General features: G+C 39.6%; 1 protein-coding gene across 8 annotated transcripts in view; it reads right to left on the bottom strand.

The window, feature by feature from the left end:
• The window catches only part of TENM3 (teneurin transmembrane protein 3), a 439,982-nt gene that overhangs the window by 141,935 nt on the left and 276,080 nt on the right, over positions 1-21,967 (bottom strand). For all 8 annotated transcript variants that reach the window (XM_065899884.1, XM_065899885.1, XM_065899886.1 and 5 more), the window contains one exon: positions 12,508-12,746. In XM_065899884.1, the coding sequence (XP_065755956.1) occupies positions 12,508-12,746 (239 nt within the window). The remainder of the gene's footprint in view (positions 1-12,507; positions 12,747-21,967) is intronic.

Here is a 21,967-nt window from a genome sequence, read left to right as displayed (position 1 = left end):
CTAGTGACAGCTATTAGCAGCTTCACCATTGGATTGAAACCCCATGGACCTGCTCATTGTTCAAAGGCTTGTTGTAGATGTACTGACTCAATTTTCATCTGCATTCCTTTCTTCCAAAAAGGTTATTTAAGACCTATATCCTACTTTTATGCAACAAATGTATATGGATGTTAATGACCTACTTAAGCATACAATTTTTCCTTGACTTGTTTTGACCTTTTGGAAAAAGTGGAATAGACCTGAAAATTACAACTCTTTTAAATTTTAAGACACTTTAATCATCATTATTAAAAGATCCAACTATTAGGTATACGGAGACTCTTAGAGGAAGGTTGCTATAGTAAACTATGGCAAAATCCAGAAAAACATTCCCTTCAAAACATCCCTTTCATAATAGTCCACTCTCCCCTGAGAAGTCACATTTGAAAGAGAGAATACGAATTGTGAGTGTGTGTGCGCGCGCGTCAGCACGCATGCGTATGGTTATCAAGCAACAACTTTTAACAAAATCAATGACCCTCCAGGAATCCAGGCGCAACCAGCTCAAGTAGTGTGTCGTTCAGCATTCATATTCATCAACAAAGATTTAGTCAGTGTCGCCCTATCAAGTTCTGTTGCCTGTGAAAGCAGAGTGACGCGGAGTCCATGTCACCACTTCTGGTACCTCATACGTAGCGGTAAATTCAACACATCCCATCAGTCTGCCTGGACCATCGCATCTCATCAGGCAGGGTTGGAAAAGATCTTAGGAAGCTAGCGTCCGAGGTGCTCCCCATTCATCAGGGCTCACTTGGAGAACAGTTTTCCTCCGTTAACTATAATTAACTATAACTAATGGATATTTATGAAGCATTTGTGGAAATTTATTTCAAAGCAACATACAGAGGAGGTCACCTGTGATCTCCTGGAGACTGTGCTTGCTGTCCACTGGCTTCTGTATGTGGTGGTCTCGGGCTCCTTTCCTAAAAAATAAATGACCCGCTTTCCCACTTTCAACATGTATTGCTTCTCTATATGTGATTCTTTTCCGAGACCATAAGGAATTTCTTTGAGGAAGTAAAACACATCTAACAAGAGCTTTACGCTAAAAATAGAAAATGCTGGTAAAATTTGTGATTTGAAATGACTGAAATAATATGGTTAGGTTTTATGTACAAATTCTATGTAACTCACATAGGCTCACAAACTACATCATGAAGCTAGCTTGTTAAAACTACAAATGTAGGTAATGAAAAGATTAAGGATCCAGAATGAAATTAAAAGACCCAATGGTAAAGACCTACAGCATTTTCGGTCCACTCAGCAGTGATCCCTATGCACTTTTTTAATGTGCTTATCACCTTTATTATATAATTGTGAACCTTCTATGGTATTGTTATTTTATAAATAAATATTGTTATATTTATATATTTAATTTAGTTTTCCTTGAGATTACTGACTTAAAACTTTACATTTATTTTAAAATGAAATTTTTACAGTATTACCTTAAAGGAAAAATCAGTACAAACAGAAGGCATCACTAAGAATAAACAGAGTAAACTGTAAACTATGTTATTAAAATTACATAGAAATTATTGCCAGCAAAACCGTTCTTTATTTGTGAAAGAAGTGTTGACAGGTGTCATGACATGGGAACATCTACTGAGATCTTCCTCATGTGACATGATCTGATATAACAGAATAATAATTCAAAAGGGAATATATATCCCAGTTTGTCATTCCATCTTTCTTATTCTCCTGTCAATGCATCACCTGTAAGTTCTTAAATCTTATGAGAGACAATGCCCTATGATATAGTGGAACAAAGTTCTGGACTCAAAATAAAAAGACCTGGATCACGGTCCCTGTTTAAACACTGACTGGCTTTAACGCTAGACAGGTCACTGACCTCTGGGCCTAAGGTTTTTCTTTCTAAAAACTGTGGATAATAATATTTGGTTTACTAGGTTGTCACAAGGAATAATAATATCCCTAAAATCAACTGAGCACTTACATTTTTATAGGCACAGTAATTATTATTTTTTTCTTTTTTTAACCATTAAAAAATTGAAGTATAGTTAATTTACCATGTTGTGTTAGTTTCAGGTATACAGCAAAGTGATTCAGTTATACATATATATCTATTCTTTTTCAGATTCTTTTCCATTATAGGTTATTACAAGATATTGAAAATAGTTCCCTGCACTATATAGCAGGTCCTTTAATAATTATTTTATTAAATATCCCGAAGAGCTCTACTTTTACTAATCTTGTTTATACCGATGAGGAAACCCAGTTTCACGGAGGTTAAGTACCCTGCTCAAGCTCAAATAGCTAGTGAGTGACAGAGGTGGGATTAGAGACTCAAATCTTCCTGCTTTGAGGCTCTGGACTCTGAACAGCATGCTAAAAATATATTGTAATGTGATATTCAAATCTGACATCATTTTTTCCCACATAAGATCATTGTGGTAAAGATTATGTCATACTCTTCTCTGTGAATTCAGTGTTTAGGAGGGATATTCGATTCTTGCTAAGTTTAATGGAATTAAATTGACTGTGATACTGGAAATAATTGAAAGGCAATGCCTGGGAAAAACAAATAAAAATCTGCAAGATGCAAAAGCACTTGTAACATCTTTTTTTCTCAGAGCCAAGGGCCTCATGTCCCAGCTTTACATGCAGTAATATTGTAGGGAGCCTCGGGGACCCTTCTACAGCCCCAGGAAAGGAAAGCAATAAAGGGGAGAAAGAGCTCACTAGCAGAGGAGCAGACCGAAAGGATCGGCCTGTGGCTAAAGCTTTAGGGAGAAAAGACAAGCCCAGGAGAGAGCCCGCCAACGCCACGCCAGCCTCGCGGATGGAGAAAGCCACCGGGAGAGAAGCGTTAGGACGAGCTTCTTCGGAAACCTGGATAAGTCACCAGTGATGAAATCCAACAGCTCAGGAAAAGACTGGAAGTTCTTCTCTTTAAAAACACTGAAGATTTTCTCCCAAAACAAATTAGTACTATACAGAAGTGGCTCTAGCTAAAAAATATAATTGTTCTTTGATTCACCGTATGACAGCAGTCCCCAACCTTTTTGGCAGCAGGGCTGGGTTTCGTGCAAGACAATTCTTCCATGGATGGGGCGGGGGGGGGATGGTTCAGGCGGTAACGCAAGTGACGGGGAGCAACGGGGAGCGGCAGTGAAGCTTCACTCGCTCGCCCGCCGCTCACCTCCTGCTGGGGGGCCCGGCTCCTAACAGGCCCCAGACTGGCACAAGCCCACGGCCCAGGGCTTGGGGACCCCTGCTGTATGATGTGTGCTTAAAACGTCCAATGGAAAGATCTCAAAGTAACGTTCTTTCCACTTCTAGGCCCAACTCAATAATGGAAATTGGATGGGCCAACCTGTTTGGTTATCAAATGCAGAGAGACATGATCTCTGTCTCCAAACAACTTCTGACATATGGAAACACGTGGTTTAAGAATATCTTCAAAATAGGTTAATAGAGTACTCATGAATGTTTGGAAAAGAACCCAGAGATATCATTTCTTTTAACAGTTTTAAAACTATTTTCTGGGTATACTTTGTAAATAAAATCTTAAAGCATGAAAGTATGTTATCTAAACTTAAGGGAGAGAAACAAACAAAAACAGACTATAAATTCGTGTGGAAATTTTAAATCTAGTTACCCCAAATATCCAAAGTAACATTTCTTTCCACTTCTAGATGTTAACTACCACGAGGGTTCTAGCCAGACCAACTCGACAAAGAAAATCAATGAATATCGTAACTTATTTTCCCTCAGACACATCTAGATTTTTTTATTATATCACAATGTATTGGTTTTAATATTCCTGAGAATTGATTTTTGGGGCCACATTTAAGTTTATGTGGTAACACTTAAAATTTGTCCTTCTGTCAGCATTTTTCAAAACACATAATCCTACTTATTGTTCTGGTTTTAGCAGGAAAACTTTTCTCTGATGCTCAGACTCAGTAAGTACTGAGTTTTATGCACTGTCCTAGGCTTCTACATTTATTTCTCTTTTTTAACTAGTCATCATGATTACAATTAGGCGCTCAGTGTTTGCATTCGCTAAGATATAATCTAAGACGGCAAGGACTGTGTTGTTCACTGCAGTATCCACCATGGTGTCTCAATAAATAAGTGCTGAATGATGGATGGACGGATGGATGGATGAAGGGTCACTTCCTTATCTGGTGTTATATTAGTAGGCCACTAAAGAAACTGTGGAATCTTATTTTTAAGGAAGATGGACAAGGTGTGAGTAGTCTGTAGACATTCTAAAATGAAGTAGGAACAATAAACTAAAAAGGGTCTATACACATTGGCATTCTCCTTGATCTGTTTTATTTGAGGATGAGACCTTTGTTGGAATATAGATTCAATGGAATGTAGAGTTCTGATGGTGAATTCATTCCTAAGATTCCTAGCAATCTAGCAAGCTCTCTTTAACCCCGTATATGCCAGTTGCTTTTCCTTCCGCTCCTCTGTATGTAGATACTTCTCTCGGAGCACACTGCTCTCAGTACCACTAATGTAAAAGCGAATGACATATGCGACACCAATTAAATACTTATGCAACACAGCACTGAAATGGTAAATACTGCATTATGCTGTCCACTTGTCATTAGTCAGGAGGTGTTGCTACATTCTGCCAAAATGCTAGCCCACAACAGAGAAGACAGCCCCATATTTCACAGACAAGATATTTATGCACGGCACAAACTGGAGTTCAGCTGACTTTAAAGCTACTGCTTATTGTTGCCGCCCTTGGACGTTTTTCAAGTCAGGGAGGTTTTTATATTTGAATGGAAAATACAGTCTGTTTCTAGTATTTCCCATATATTATTTACTTTAGCTGAACTCATAGCAAGCTAAGAGTAAATAAATTATTTTTAGGGAGGAGAGGAAGAGCGTACGTTCTACATTTGTATAATTTCCTGATTTTGGTAGTGAGCTCCTTTTTCTCTATAGTAATACATAAATATTAAGATCAACTTAAAACTAAACATCTTTAAGTTGTGCTAATAAATAGCAAGAAAAAATTCATAACGTCAAAAAACCCTGGGTGTACAATATATTGATTTTTCCCACTTTAGGTTCAATTCAGAAGTCACTGATATGATTATACAGAGCTGGCTGGAGAATGAACTGACCTTTAAGTGATCTCTCAATTTTTTCTAGCTTTCTATATGATGTGCTAGACACAGAAAACTAATATTTTCTACAAATTAATAGAGTTCATATCGAAAGTCAGGATAGAGTGCAAACGTGACAAGATGGCCAAAATTTCTGTGGGTGTTAGAACAGTGTACATATGTGAAAGCACAATTTCACCTATACAAAGTGCTGTCCTTAATAAAGAAAAAACCACAACTGTCTAGACTGGCTTTGTAGTACAGTTTTGCCTTTTTGAATTTACAGACTCAGAAGACTGCAGGAGTATGTTTTTATTATATTCCTCCTCTCCTAGAGGTAAACTGTTTCATTCTGAGCCATCATTCACCATTGAATCAGGTTTTAAAATGTTCTTAATTTCATGTATCCAAGGATAAAATAAAATATTGATATATTGATTAAAAATTTTTAGTTTATGATCTTCAATTCTCTAAAATCCAGATGATATATATATTTTTCTACATTGGGATGACACCACATTAGTATTAAAATGCTACCATTCTACCTCAGACAAAATGCATTTTCTAAAAGTAATGCAGCTAGGAGTTAAGGGAAGAAGCTGTAGTGAAAAATGGTATGTAATTTACTGTTTGGCTGTGTTCTAGAACCTAATAAAGCAGCACTTTTATTATAAAGACATGTCCAAAAAGAAAAAAGAATGTCACAACACATTTTATTTTGCCATCTACATTTAAAAGGTTAACTTTTCTCGAAGCATAAAGGGCTGGCTTATTTTTCCTCCTGACTCTGAGTTGCATATATATAGCTAGTACCATAATCCATTTCAAGGTACATGGAGAGACAAAAATGTTCATAAAATCCAAATAGACAAAGAAGTAGAACAGATAACTGCTAAGGAATCATCACTGCCATGAACCTGGATTCGACAGGTTATGTTTTGCTTGATCTAGGGAAGGCTTATGTTGTTAAATAGCCTTTTTAGCAGACATATGACAACATCTATTTTAGGAATCAGTTGGTAGCAGCTGTTCAAAGTAAATAAATAACTACATATGTATTTCTGAAAAGGAGTACTGAAAATGTGACTAGTTCTTTGGTTAGCAGCCTATGTCAGAAGTTCACGAGAAAAACAATGCTGAGTTATTTCTTGTCATTGGGAAATGAGTCCACAAACCACTCCCTTACAAGTTCAATTTCTGTGGGAAAAAAAAAACTATTGGAGTTTTGGAGGGCAATGTGAAGTGTGTGTTTAGGGACATAGGGTTTTTTGTGGGTGATGGAAGTGCTAGAAAACTGATTGTGGTGATAGTTGCAAAGCTGTATGAATATGGGAAACACCACTGAAGTGTATACTTTAAATGGATGAACTACATGGTGTGCGAATTGTATCTCAATAAGCTGTGATAAACAAAAACCTTGCCGTAGGGATTATTGGTCGGAATAAACCTGGCCAAAAGGGTCCCAAGTTGAGAGAACATGCTAGCCTAATGTATTTTGGTGCGATTTTTGTTTTTTCTAGTTTTCCTTAGATTTAAATTACATGTGCAAATATTTTTGGTACTACTCTAAGGGGAAATTCTGTGGATTTTCAGACTCTGCTAGCAGTATATGGTCATGTTAATGAGGTTAAATGTCCATAACGGTGTTATTTGAAGTTTGACTTGACTTTGTTGCAGTTTTAATTGGTGTTAACATAGTAATTCCAGCACATTTTGATCTGTATTTAATAACGCTTCAGTAACGTTTACACTTCATGATAAGATTTCTGGGCATATTTCAATGTGAAGAACATCAAAATTTCAGGGTGTCTCCCCCACAGGGGAAAGAGTCTTCTGTGAGTAAAGAGCAATAATCAAGACACCTTCTCATTCTCTAACTGTGCAGAAGCAGAAGCAGTAGTAACCAACAGACTTTCTTTTCTACCCATTCTTTGGCTAACAACTGTTGGCTACTGCCCATCTTTATACTTTTCTGATTTTAGAAACAAAGAAGAATGAGTAAATTAGGGCCCAGAAAAAGTGGGACAGGTATTTTTTGGATAGGTCTGTATCACTGAACTCAACCTTTGTGTTTGGGAATCAGGAGAATTTTCGTTGTCCAAAGGCACATCAACTTAAACATTAATGCAGCAGGGAATGATTTTAATTGGGAGCTCAGTGATCTCAAGAAAATCACATGTGACTCTGCTGAAAAGAGGTCTGCCATATGTACGGGCCTGAACATTTGATTTTCCAGAATCGGTATATGATAAATCATGGCACATCTATTCTATTATGAGTCAGTTATAGTTTCTCAATTCCGCCCACTTCCCTATCCCAACATGGCTTCATGATCTCTCATTTAGACTAGTTTTGTAAGAGGTTGTCCATACTTGTACCGTCCAAATGGTAGCCATCAGTCACATGTAGCTGTGAGTTCAAATTAATTAACAATAATAAAATTTAAACTCCAGATCCTTAGTTGCATCAGCCACATTTCAAGGGCTCCATAGCTACATGTTTCTAGTGGCTGCTGAACTGGACCGTGTAGCAACATTTCCGTCATTAAGCATCACATCTGACAGTGCTGGTCACGGACCACGGCAGCATCACCTGGGAGCCTGTTCGAAATACAGACTCTCGGTTCTCACGCTGGATCTGCTGAATCAGAACACGCGTTTACAAGATCCCCCGATGATTCCTAGGCACATTCAAGTCTGAAAAGCACGAGTCTGGACTTTACGTCTTCGAATTACACATTCAGGGATGCCACTAGAGCAATCTTTGAAAAACATAAATGTGATCATTGCTATGCTTTCATTTCTTCCCTATTTTCAGTTCTTCAAAAACCCCATGGGAGGCAGTACAGTGTCCTGGGGTGGTTGGTAGTTTGCAGTCCAGCTTCCATTGCTTACTGGCTATGTGACTTTAGGTGAAGTGCCTCTCTAGGCGGTAGATTCCCATTTGTTAAATGGAGACGATAACTCATGGGGTTGCTGTGAAAATGAAAGGAGGTGATCCATACACAGTGCTGGCACACCGGGAGCCTCCACGCGCACCACTGTGGATATTTCACGCTTCTTCCTTTCCACGCCTTGGATGACCTCTTCTCAAGGTCACCTCCCACCAATCATTCTGATGTCAAACCTAGTGAACTGAACTCCTCTGCATCTTTCAAGTATCACCTGCTAGATCAAGTCTTACTCCAACATCTTCAGCCGGGAGTAGGTGTGTCCTTCTTTCCTTTTCTTTTCTTTATTTGCTCATTCGGATCAAGCTGCTATGAAAGCAGGTCCTGTTAAAAGTGTGTTTGCGTACGTGTCTTTATCGCTTGACTGAGAGCTTCTAGAATGAAGGGCTAATTTGAACCTCTAACACCTAGTGGAGTGCCCGGAAAAATGTTGACCTAAAAATGGTTACTGAAAAACCATAAAAGTACCAGAAGAAAATTTAAGTGACTTAAAAAATAATACTTGGAGTAAATAAGAATTTTATAGTCATAACACGAACATTAGAAATTACAAAGGAAAGGGACTTCCCTGGCGGCACAGTGGTTAAGACTCCGTGCTCTCAATGCAGGGGGCCTGGGTTCGACCCCTGGTCAGGGAACTAGATCCCACATGCATGCTGCAGCTAAGACTTCGCAGGCCACAACCTAAGACCCAGCGCAATCAAATAAGTAAATAAATATTTTAAAAAAGCAATTACAAAGAAAAAAATCGATAACTTTGATTACTTAAAAAATTCTATATGGTATACGGCAAGACAACCAAAAACAAAGTTCATAATAAATCGGAAGAGTATATAACATATGACAAATGATTCATATCCTTAATAAACGTGTAACTGCCCCCCCCAAAAGAACAAAAGCCCCAATAGAAAAATGGGGGAAACTACACTATTCCTACACATACATAAAAAAATACAAATGGTCAATAAGTATTTGAAAAGATATTCAGCACTACTAATAATAAATGAAAACAATAAAATGTTTTAATTTAAGACATTGCCAAGGATTACAAATACTGATATTAAGGGGCACTGGTAGTTGTGTAAACTGAGGGTAATTTGGCCGTGGTCCTTTGGCACAGAAAATTTCTTTCAAATAATTTATTCCGACCAAAAATTTGATTGACGGAACCCAGCTGCACATATAAACACACACACACGCGCATAAGAAAATAGTCACTGCATTTTTTGGAAACCGGTTAATTAAAAATAGCTGCTAGGGCTTCCCTGGTGGCGCAGTGGTTGGGAGTCCGCCTGCCGATGCAGGGGACGCGGGTTCGTGCCCCGGTCCGGGAGGATCCCACATGCCGCGGATAGGCTGGGCCCGTGAGCCATGGCCGCTGAGCCTGCGCGTCGGGAGCCTGTGCTCCGCAACGGGAGAGGCCATGACAGTGAGAGGCCCGTGTACCGCAAAAAAAAAAAAAAAGCTGCTAAATGTTGTTTAATGAATGATAAATGAGAAAGTCTGGTACAAAATGAATTAAAAATATGGGACTCTAGATGTATATGTGCATCGCGAAATATCTGGAAGGGCAGACACCAAAAGGTTAGCAGTGGTTACCTATGCAAAGATATAACACTTACCTATGGGAATTAATTTTAACTTTCCTTCTTGGCCTTTCTTTAGTCTCTGAAATTTTTTATAGGGATAGGAAAAACAACCAAACAGCAAAGTCTGTCCCCCTCCCTTCCTCGCTTTCTGACTATCCTGAGATAATTTTATCTTAGAGAAGAGACTTGTAAACGCTACGGTATCTCATAACTTCTCATGACCTTATTGGAAGGTGAGAAAGAAAATTCTAGGCGAGAAATAATTTCTCAGGCCTTTTATTTTACTTATTTCTTAAGGCTTTGACTTTATATTGACAGTCAATATGAGGGAAGGGGACCTCTAAGGGAATGGAAAGAAGAAAATTTAAGGACGGCTGCCCTTTTGCTGAAGGTTGTGAGGTCAATGTGATGATGACATTGGTCTCCCATTGATTGTGGGGCTTATCAGGCTGATCTGGCTGGACAGATCTCCCTCTCTGCTTTACACACACACTCAATAGAAAAGGGCAGCCTTCCCGGGGACAGAAGTGTCCTTTTTTTTTCAAGGGTAAAGGCAGTATCTTCACTCTCAAAATGATTTATCATGCTAACTGATGCAGAAATGAAATGCTTTACCTGATCTAAACAACAACAAACAAAAAACCATTATGTTAGAGTGTTAGTTATTGAAGTATAGGAAGACCAGTGAAAATTCTAAGTATATTTGTGTTTAATTAAAGCAATAAAACGATGAGATAATTCTCTGATGATAAAAGTAATTTTTTGGCAAATAACACTTGGATTGTATCACCTTAATTTCTAGGACAGTAACTAAATCTTAACAGAAGTTCAACAAATATCTGTTAAACTAACAAGAGTACGTGAGTATATTAATTATATAATTTGTATGTTTCCATGTGGGGAAAGATAAAATCAAAGGGAGACATTTATGATAGTGGTACTGGTAGGCGTAAAGTAGGGTGCTAACCACTAAACAGTAAAAACAGGAAATATGAAAAAAAGGGGAACATTTGAGTCCCTGACGGATATATTCACTGACGGATCCTTAAAAAGAGGATAAGGCTCACAAACAATAGTGACGTGATCTCACATTAAAATGCTATTTTTCTTCCTAGTCACGCAATGTAAATAAAATTAAATGGTATCAGAGTTGAGATTCAAAATATTTAACACTGGTAGGACACAGGTACTTAAGGTCAGAAAGGATGTCTGGCCACACATCCGCAGCACAGACACTGAACTCTGACCGTGCACAGTACTTACCTGTCCGTTTAGCATGTACTATAGTAAAAAAAAAAAAAAAAATCCCATACAAATACATATGCTTAATTTATTACATCCCATTTGTGACCGGTGCGTTTCAGACACCATTTAAAATTCTTCAGCACGCTGCTGACAAGTACAAGTAACGTGTACAGGAACCGGAAGAGATGCTCTTAATGGCTGGATATTTTTTAGCTGAATACTAGAAATGTGTCTGTGAACACAGATTTTTGTTGTGACCTTCCTCGTGTCCCTCGAGTGTTATGGAACGGTACAGCAGTACATCATTAGTGTGTGATCTCGGCCAAGTGGCAACCCCTTTGGTACCTGGTTTGACCACTTTTACAAGGAGGGAGTTAACTTAGATTGAAAAAAGATAGAAAGTTTCATCTCGCGTTCATCTCTGATGGACAGTGGCTGTACGAAGCCCCGTGATGACGGTAACGAGGCTGTGTGCAGGCTTAGTGGGAAAGGGTGCCCGGATTCATTAGCGATGTCGGCCACGGTCAAAGAATCAGAAGTCACAGTACTCCACATGCCACCGAGTTGGCAGCCCTGACTCAATTATCTCTAAAGTTCCTCCCTTCATGCTCTAAAATTCTATTTTCCTCTTAAATGACGTGACTCAAAATGGTTATTTCACTTTCCAAAGGACATCATTTATAACTAAGGAGTACTGTAGTTAATGATAGAAACTGGTTCACCACGGAAGCGTCACACTATTCTACAGACAGCCATGTGATTCTCTTATTCAGCTATAGAATTTCATGGGGCATCACACATCGCTTTGTAAACTTGAGGATGCATCACTGCCTGTTGTTCTTGTTGGCAAAACACACAGCCTGTGATTTATCTCAGTGGACACCATTTGCATTTCGATGCGGTGGGCCTTTCCCTACACTTAGAAGCAGATCAAGGTCAGATGTGGTCATTTCTGACACTTGAATAACCAACTTTCCAATAGTGTGAACGCTCATCTATGCTCTGAAACGGTTAGAGGAAAGGCATATTTACAACTTCTATTAGCAGCTCCCATCATTTGGGTGACAAAAAACATGATCGATACCACATCGGAAAAGCTGGCAAATCCACATAGAGGAGCGCGCGTGTGATCCAGCCATTGTTTTATGGATGGTCGGTTCTCTGGAGAGTGTTTCCTGAGTGCAAGAGGATGGCCCTGAGCGATGGGTTTTACATTTAGACAGCTGAGCTGGCTGAAAGACAGTAACATCGCAAGGAGCAGAGAGCTTCCGATCGACTGCCCTGAAGGAGATTCCTGCACAGAGTTCATTCCGCCTACAAGCGCATCAATTATCTCCTGGACATGAAATGCCACAGAGCTGCCCATATCTCACGAGGGACAAATCCGACACACACAGACACTCTACTGTGTGTCCAAGACAGACCTCGTGCCTCATGCAAAGGCAGCTTTTCCATCTATCTACGTATGATGGAAATTACTTAAAACACTCTGCGATTTACCATGTATCAGTACCAGCCCCTCCCCCATGACATACAACCTCCAAATACACACCTTGTCCAAATAAATAGAGTTCTAGAAATGTGTTCTTACCTATAAAATATGACAGAAGTATTGCCAGGAGCACTGAGACCCCTACAGCACACAGGGCGGTGCATTTCCAGCTACAGTACTTTGAAGACTTCTTGAATTTAAAAGCACTTCTTGATAGGGTGTTTCTAGGTAGTGGCCGAGTAGGCGGCGAGTAAACAGAGCCAGATGCCATTGTGTATCCTGGGGTTGCAGTACTGAACAGTGGCGTTGTCCCTGTTCCTGTTTTGAATAGGAAATGCCTGCGGGATGGGAAAAAAATCATAATAAGATACAAATAGATTAAAATGTGAGAGAGAGACGGCGAGGCATGAGCTCTCCTCTCTTTCTCTCTCTCTCTGGCTTTAAAATCATTTACTGCATATAATTCAAAAAATGAGAAATTAAGAAAATATTTTAACCAGAAAACCCAACTCAGAAAAATGACTCTGGGATGAAAGAGACTGGTTTGTAATGAATACAGGAGGATTTACGCACACAAATGATTACTGAGAGACCGCAGAGTTGTTCTAATCGTACCAATTCCTGCACAAAACCATTTTGGAAGTTCCCTTTATGAACTGCCTTCAGAATATCTTCACATTTCACTTAAGAAAAGTAATTATATTACTTTATAGCTACACGTGGATTTGCTCTATTTGAGAATATGTACTCCTACAAACACAAGCACACCCAATCACGTGGTACAGACTGATTTCTTTTCTGGACATGTGTGAGAACTTTCTTATCCTTCCCCTCCCCAGTAACGGGTACCGTCAAGCCTGGCCACAGGCAGTGGGTCAGTTCTCCAGGGGGGCAAACTAATCTTATCTTTCGCTTATGTCAAACATAGCCAGGAAAGTAAACCTGCTGGAGGGAGGGATAGAGAAAGAAAGGACTCACAGAACACTTTCTAAAACCAGTCTAAATAAATGAAGAGGTTAGTGAAGCAAGTTGTTAGATCAACTACAGAAAGATTCCCTAACGACTTGAGCCAAACGAGAGTGGGGTAAACTGCCTCTAAGAAGCGGTCTGCTCTCTTACCTTGAAAATGTTTAAGCAGAAATTTCAACGATCACACAACAGGAGTGCTGTATAGGGAATTCTTTAGGAAAGATGACTCGTTTTAAGATTTCTATTAACAATAAATGTCCCCAAGTTTAGAAAAAAGCACCATGTTTTTCATGGATTACATTTCATATTACGCTAGTATCTGATTGTGTATTTAGTTTGTGTCCCAATATTTACTATCATTTTCCCTAATAACACATCCAATTAAGTCAACAGACTACTCTCTCTTTTCTATGCAGGAGGCTATAGGAAATACGCCGGAATATTCCACCACGGTACAATACAGTCTTTATGCAAGATGATTTTAGATGGGACACAGCTGACTATTTTTAATTGTAATACAATGTACCTATTTTAATGGGTATTAGAAAATACATTGAGTATATCAAACAAGTTAAGGGGTTAAAAGGACAGAACTTGGAAGCTAGATTGCTGAGGTTCAAATCCTGCTTTACTACTAGGTATGTGTCTTTGGGCAAGACAGCTAACCCCTCTCTGTGTTTTGGTTTCTTAATCTGGAAAATACAGATAGTAATAGTATCTTCCTGTCGGGGTTGTTATGAGGCTTATATGAGTTAATATTTACTGTAGTGTACTTGGAATACAGTAAGCACCGTGCTTCAGAAATGAAAAAATCAAAGTCATAATTTTACAAATATTATTGTTTATGAAAGGCTAACCAGGTATTTAAGTTACAAAGAGTCCATTTCCAGAAAATTATTAAGTGAATAATAGTGTAGCTGGTGTACAGATATGGTAAAAGTCATGAAAATTTGCCTGACAGGTATAGTGGAAAAAATTCTAGGTTAGAAATCAGAAGATTGAGGTTTAAGTTCCTGGTCTAACATTTCCTACTTTTATGATCCTATTTTCATCTGTAAAATGATTTACTTATCTCACAGGGTTGTAAACCAGTTAATGCATCTAAAAATGCTTTGTCAACCACAAAATTAGAACAGATGCAAATGATAAGTAACTACTTCTGTAAATTATACTAGCGACTGTATTGTGAATCCATTTTCCCCCATGGAACAACTTTATAAAGCAAATTTTAAAGTTTATAACCTGAATTAAATGGTACGTTGGAAGCAGTATTTTTAGCACCTACTACCGTATTTATATTCAGCATAATTATTAAGAATGTGGGCTCTGGATCCGGACTGTCTGGGTTCAAATCCAGACTTCACCTATAACTATCTGCATGAAGTTTCTAAGTGGCTCAAATTTTGTGTCTTGGTTTTATCATCCATTAAATGGGAATACTAATAGTACCTACTACATAGGCATTTTATGAGGATTAAATGAAGTAACCTACGTGATGTGCTTACATCTGGCACCAGGAAAGTGTTGAATAAGCATTAGCTATTTTTCTTCCCAAATTCACTCACTGGAATCTATATTCCAAAGGACCCAAAAGTATCGTTTGAAGACTTTCAATCCCAAATCAGAATATAACACCCTCACAACCAATGACTACAAAAGGAATTCCCTGGTTTACAAATTTGACATCGGCGATCCCACACATGGGAGGGCACGTACGCTGGAGAAGATGGAGTGTGTGGTGCCAGGGAGGGCCCCGATCGTCCAGATCAGGGGCAGGCAAGCTTCTTCTGTAAAGGACCTAACAGTCACGATTTTAAGCTTTTCTGGCCATACCATCGCAACTCTGCTTCTATAGTGACTGCAGCCACAGACGATACATACTTGATTATGGCTGTATTCAAATAACATTTATTTATGGACATTGGAATGTTCATTTCATGTCATTTTCCCATGTCATAAAATACTCTTCTGCTTTTGACTCTTTTTCAGTCACTTAAAGATGGAAAAATCATTCTTAGCTCACGATCACTACAAACACAGGAGACAGGTTGGATGTGGCCTGAGAGTTGCAGCTGACCCCCTGCTCAAGGCTCTCACTTTCTTCAGGGTTATACATGAAGAGTGAGTGAGCAAGGGTCCCAGCGGCCCACAGTAACAGACTACTTCCTCCCTGCACGTGGAAAGGAGTAACAAAACGCATTCTGAAGGATACATATCCACCCCTCTTGGAGAAGGAAAAGGTGAGGCACGAAAGATAACGGAACCAGACAGAGATCCTACTGAAGGATCTTTACTTTCCATCATTTACTTTCCTCTTTACTTTCCATCATATCGTCACGCTTATTTCCTTCAAAGCGTTTATTACAGTCAGTTTCTATCTTGTCCATCTGTTTACTTGGGCGGTGGGTTAAGTTTTTTTAATGCTATTTTAAATGTGCATTTTTCCTCCTTAAATCTCCCCCATTTTCTGTCTTCGCGCTTCCTCCCCTTTCTCAATTCCAGCAGCTGCCTTGTTGCACTGCCCCCCAGAGAGACGAGACAGGACAAGAAGTAGAAACAGCCTGAGTGTCCTGCCGGTTTCCCAAAGCCCAGTCTACTGGGTGAAATGGGGTGGACTGGGGTATAACCAGAATGTTTGGGAGAAACGTAGTGTGACGTAAAATAACGGTTTCTCTCCAGGTGGGGGGCAGGAAGAGAACCCTCGGGGAGCTGATGAGAGCAGAGGGCTCCACAGGGCCCAGTGGGACAAGCCCGCCCGGGGGAGGGCTGGGAGGGAGGCGGGGGCTGAGGGTCCCCAGAGAAGCCTGAGGCTCTCCCTATACCTCGACGGAGGGTACGGAAAGGGCAGAGCGAGCGACCCGATGAAGCCAAGCACCCCGAAGCAAGTAGCATGTGAACAGCGACCAGTATGCAGGCCCGTGGCCAAAGACAGACGCCCTTGCCTTGGTCTTTGGTACCATGAAGAACCTCTGGGTGGGGTGAAGTAGAGAGCATCTGGATATAACCAGAATGTTGGAAAGAAATCAAATTTAGGAGGTAAAGATTCCCCTTAGATCAGACAGTTTTCCCATCACGCGTGAGGAAGAGGGAAATGGGGGAGAAGGCGCTGAGAGCAGAGGATTCGCTGTGCCTGGAGAAAGAAGCGGAGGGCAGGGAGCGGATCAGCAGCCCTGAGAATGGAAGACACGTGTCCTCAGACCTCAGACAGAGACCGGCAGAGGTCACAGGGTGCCCAAGAGAAAACTAGTGGGTGGAGGGTTGAGGTGATGAAGTTGTGGAGACCCTCCCTGGGATTTCCGCATCTTAGCGTGATTCACAGGAAGCAGAGCGACCTCTACGGCTTCAAGAGTAGCAGAGAAACTGGACCCAAGCGGCCTGCGCAGACAGGAACGCAGCTGTCGCGGCACCCACACTGCGACTGATAATGAGGAAACAGCATGAACGCTCAAGCCCTGGGACTCCCTGCTGTACTCACAGCATGGCGACAGCGTGGGCTGGGAGACGAAGAGACCCAAATCACCCGAGCGAGGTTTCCAGGGATGGGAGTTTCAAATAAAATCGAGACGGAAATAGAAAAACATGAAGTTGTTTGTCTAGCACCCTAAATTGATGGATATGAATGGTATACCCACTGCCCAGATCTCTGGTCTGTCTTCTCCAGTTAGAATGTAAGCTCCCCAAAGCCTCATTCGCCTCTAAGTATTTTCAGGACTTAGAAAGTTCCTGGTACATAACTGTTGCTCCGTAAATACTGTAAAATAAATAAAATGGTGACTATTGTGCCGATGTGGGCAGTGAGTCTAACAGAAATTAAGCACCTTTTTGGACAAAGACCCACAGCTAATAAACAAATGATGGAATAAAAATAAATAAAAGTTGGAAATTATAGCAAACCCGAACCTGGAAAATGCGTCAGAGCTTTATTCAGAGCGCTTTGGGTCATTTCTCGACGGGAAATGGGGTTTGAACCTCAGCCTATGGACCATGAAAGATTATGATCTTAGCCTTAACACTGAAAACATGGCTTGAGACAAGGAGTTAGACACATGCTGACTTCCAATCAGACATCCCTCTTCTAGTTTCCAAAATTTGTGGTATCAATACATGATGCCCATCTGCTTTGGTGATCCTGGCAAGGAACTCTTTCAAGAACTAGGCTTGAACGACTATGAAATTATTATTTTTCTTAAAGCAAAATGCAACTGTGAGATACTGTTGAAAACAAAGATATATTACTTAAAAATACACTGCTCATCAAGGTTAGCAGAACTGAAGACTCTTTACTTTCAAAGAGTTTCGAATTGTATTTATTTTTAAATAAATTTAGGACTGTACTGTTTATACTGTCATATAGTCTTTTAGTTTCTTTTGTAAAACTCAAGTAATTTATTTATTTTCTGGCTGTGCTACACGGCATGCAGGATCTCAGTTCCACGGCCAGGGACGGAACCTGTGCCCCCTGCAGTGGAAGCGTGGAGTCCTAACCACTGGACCGCCAGGGAAGTCCCCTAACTTATTTAATACATAAATTTACTTTTGTCGCTGCAAGAGAAAATAGAATTTGACTGTTTTGGGGGTTATTTTGGCCACTGACTTTAAAGCTCTGAAGTGCATTTCCCCTTCCTCTGTCTAAATGACTATCCATGTTGGGGGTGGCATCAAATTAGTGCCTTGGAGATGTACGTGCATAGCAAATAAAGAAACATTATAAAACACTGAAAGAGAAACCAAATCACCCTCAATTATATTTTGGAATGACTGGCCTTCAGTATTTTCAGATGGCTTTCTAGGGTGTAAGTACAGAAAGAATTCGTAAAGACTGCTTAAATCGATGTATTTTGAAACCACTTAAAAATGATGGCATTCATGTGAGGATGATTCCTTTAAGAATCATTACAGCCTCAAAATAGGTATGTTAAAATACACATGTAAAAACCTCTTAGACATTAAGTAGAAAAGGTCTATGTCAACCGACTTTCTATAGAGAACACTTGGTTTCAGATTTGGTAGGAATCTGTCCATTTTTAGGTTCAGACAGGATGCCGTCTTTCCAAAATCAACAATGCCCTTTCCACTGCAATACAGAAATTACCACACACTGACAAGTATATTTTGTGACTTACCTGTATCTTTAAGCCCAGGATCTTAAAAAAACTGTTTCAAGCTCGAACACAACGCTTAGTTTAGGTCTAGAATTCCACAAATATTTAATAAATGAACAGATAAATGAATACTGGAATTCAGCTACATGAAAAGTATACAAGGAGTTTCCAGAAAATTCTTTATCACCTAATTCTCTCTAAGGCACCCACTCCTGTGTGTCATGATGGTCTTTCCCACCCTGTGACTCTTCACCAGTCACACAGCCTTGGGGAGATGCTTCTCACATATCAAAAATTCTGCAAAAATTACTGTCAAAAACATATGCTTTTGACCCGGCATCCACATGAGGTTTGGAGAACAAAGACAGGGATTTTCTTTCCTTCTCAGACCATATTTGGGAATGAAACAAGTGGATCCTGTGAGAATATGCCCTCATTGTATTCGGCAATAAAGCAGAAGCAGCAGCAGCTTCCTTGTAACACAGGGCATACCAGAGCAGCCTGATCTTGTTCTGATGTTTCTAATGATGCCCTGCACGGCACCTGTCTCCAGTTCCTCTGCCATTTGTGCCACCATTTTCACTCTGGTGACAAATGAGAGATGCACACTTGAAGAGAAACTATCGGAGACCGGGAGGGGGAAAATCAATTTCAAAGCCCCAAAGGCAGCCGGTGCAGAAGGTCGCCGAACACTAAGAGTTGCTTTGTGGCTTTGGAATCTTGAGGGGGATTCTATTAACAACAACAGACAGACAAGCACCGTGGAACCGCGTGGCGTCATTGACTGTCACGCCGTGAGGCAGCGAAAACATAAATGGGGAGAGTCACTCAGTATTAAGCACAATTAATAGTTGCTCGTTTTTCTTCTGAAGTTGAAAGATCCGTTTCTTTGTTGATCTGCCTTCACACCAAGCTTTTCATTTCAGCTTTCCGCCTTTGGTTCTAGCATATATTTCTAACTGACTCTGTGATGGATCTTTCCCTGGGTCATGCCACAAATTTTTAATTACTATCTAAAAAATGACATAGATGAACTTATTTACAAAGAAACAGACTCACAGACTTAGAAAACAAATTTATGGTTACCAAAGGGGAAAGCTGGGGGAGGGATAAATTAGGGGATTGGGATTAACATATACACACTACTATATACAAAACAGATCATCAACAAGGAGCTACTGCAGAGCACAGGGAACTACACTCAATACTCTGTAATAACTTATATGGAAAAGAATCTGAAAAAGAATAGATACATGTATATGTATAACTGAATCACTTTGCTGTACACCTGAAACTAACACAATATTGTAAATTAACTACACTCCAATACAAAATAAAAAATAAAAAAGGAAATTAGTAGGGACACAGACTGAATCTCCTTGTCCTTCTTGCTGTCTCCATTCCCACCTTTTGGTCACTGTCGGTAACTCTGTCCTTAATGTTTCTCGGATTTAGGGGTAATTTTCAATTACCATTCTTTTCTGCCTGCCCCCTCCTCCAACCAGTATTCAACCAGTATTCAACCAGTCAGAGAATCTTGCATTCTTTCCTTTATAGCATTTCTCCTTTGCTTTTTTCTCTGTTTCATTCTTTTCTTTTCTTTTGCCAGGGTGGAGAAGTTCTCCTGAGTTCTTATACCTCAACTTCCTCTTTTTAATTTGTTTGGCAAACACCAAGAATGGGCACAGTAACATTTTCATTTCAAATTTCCTTCTACTCTCAAGTGAAATGTCATGTTTTAAGTACGGAACCTGCACAATGCACTGAATTACTTCCATATGTCCAGTCATAACTTCTATCTACCTTTATCTCAGACCACTTACAATTGCTTTTTCTTGCTGTTTTACTCAATCTCTCAGCAGGTACACTTTGTTCCTTGGTAACTCTTCACTTTTGATTGTTTTTGTCTTTCAAAGTAATCACCACAAAACTTACTATTGTTAAGATTTTTAGTGGAAAAATAATCAGATTTTTGGAGTAAATTTAAATGTGCCTTTCTGTATTATACGGAATATCAATTTATTCACTGCTCATTTTATAAGATCCTAACATCAAGTACAAAATTAAACAACTTATAAAATGCAATTAAATTGTAAGCTTACAAGCGTCACCAGGAAACAAACAGGTTAATAGTAGTCTTTTGTTCAGAAGCTTAACATAATCATTATACTCCTCTAAAATCAAGAACATGGTTTAATAAGTCGGAAATTATAGGAACCAAATGAGAAGCATCCCTGGAAAATGTGTTATAGCATCATTTAAAGCCGTGTGAGTCATTTCCTCAGTGGGACATTAGGATAGAAGATAAAAGTCAAAAAGAAAGTGTGCAACCACTGAATGAAATTTTAATTAGATTAACTTCATAATTGGTTATCTTCATAGAAAAGAGGGGTTTTTTTTTCCTTCCATGTTTTATACAGTATTAAAAACCTTTTGAGAGATGAGCAAACAAAGCAAATGATTAGGATGAAAAGAGAATAGCAGTGAGTGTTCAGTTCCTGTCCCTAAGGCACAGCTGAAACCTTTACTGGTGCCACACAGACACCTGGAAAACTATTTCTATTGTCTAAAACCTGATACATCTTATGGGGAGAAAGGCTCTATTCCACAGGAAATGATGCTTTCTTCCTCTTCTTATAGTCTTTGTTGAATAGAGAGAGTAATTTATATCAAACTAAACGTGAACTGTTTAAATGTCTTGATGCCTTGCCTTCTATTTATGTTTCTAGGCAAATCAATAAAAATTTTACCTATAATATAGATTGCTTGCTGCAAATTGGATGCTCTGATTTCAAAGACAATGTGCCAGTAAGAAGAAAGATTGGCAATATTTGGCCAAATTCACAACATTTTCAGAATCCAAAGTTCTCACTTAAGAGCTAAGGATGGGCTTCCCTGGTGGCGCAGTGGTTGAGAGTCCGCCTGCCGATGCAGGGGACACGGGTTCGTGCCCCGGTCCGGGAAGATCCCACATGCCGCGAAGCGGCTGGGCCCGTGAGCCATGGCCGCTGAGCCTGTGCGTCCGGAGCCTGTGCTCCGCAACGGGAGAGGCCACAACAGTGAGAGGCCCACGTACCGCAAAAAAAAAAAAAGAGCTAAGGAAATTTTAAGTTATAGGTTCTTTCTCCTTCCGGCAAAACATAACTTTCTGGATTTAAGAGGCTTATTAAAGGTCTCATAAGATTTCCTCAACATCAAACAGCTCTTCTGATTCTGATTTTCAGATTTAAAGCAAACGAATCCCACACTTGTGGATTAAATTTACCTGGTAATATATGAAGGCTAAAATTAACTACTGAGTTCAAAATAGTTTTAGTCACTTGATGATGCCCAAACAATGGATGGTTTGCCTGGAATTCATTTTAAGATAAAATACTTTCTAAAAATTTTCAAAATATACAAAATTTAATTATTGTGTTATCTTTCATATTGCCCATTATCACTCACTTAATTACCTGTAATCTATCATTGACAGTATATACATTAAA

Source organism: Phocoena phocoena, chromosome 21 (assembly GCF_963924675.1).
Source record: "Phocoena phocoena chromosome 21, mPhoPho1.1, whole genome shotgun sequence".
Classification (NCBI taxonomy): domain Eukaryota; kingdom Metazoa; phylum Chordata; class Mammalia; order Artiodactyla; family Phocoenidae; genus Phocoena; species Phocoena phocoena.
Note: the sequence above shows the minus strand (reverse complement) of the source record. Positions and strands in the feature narration are given on the sequence as shown.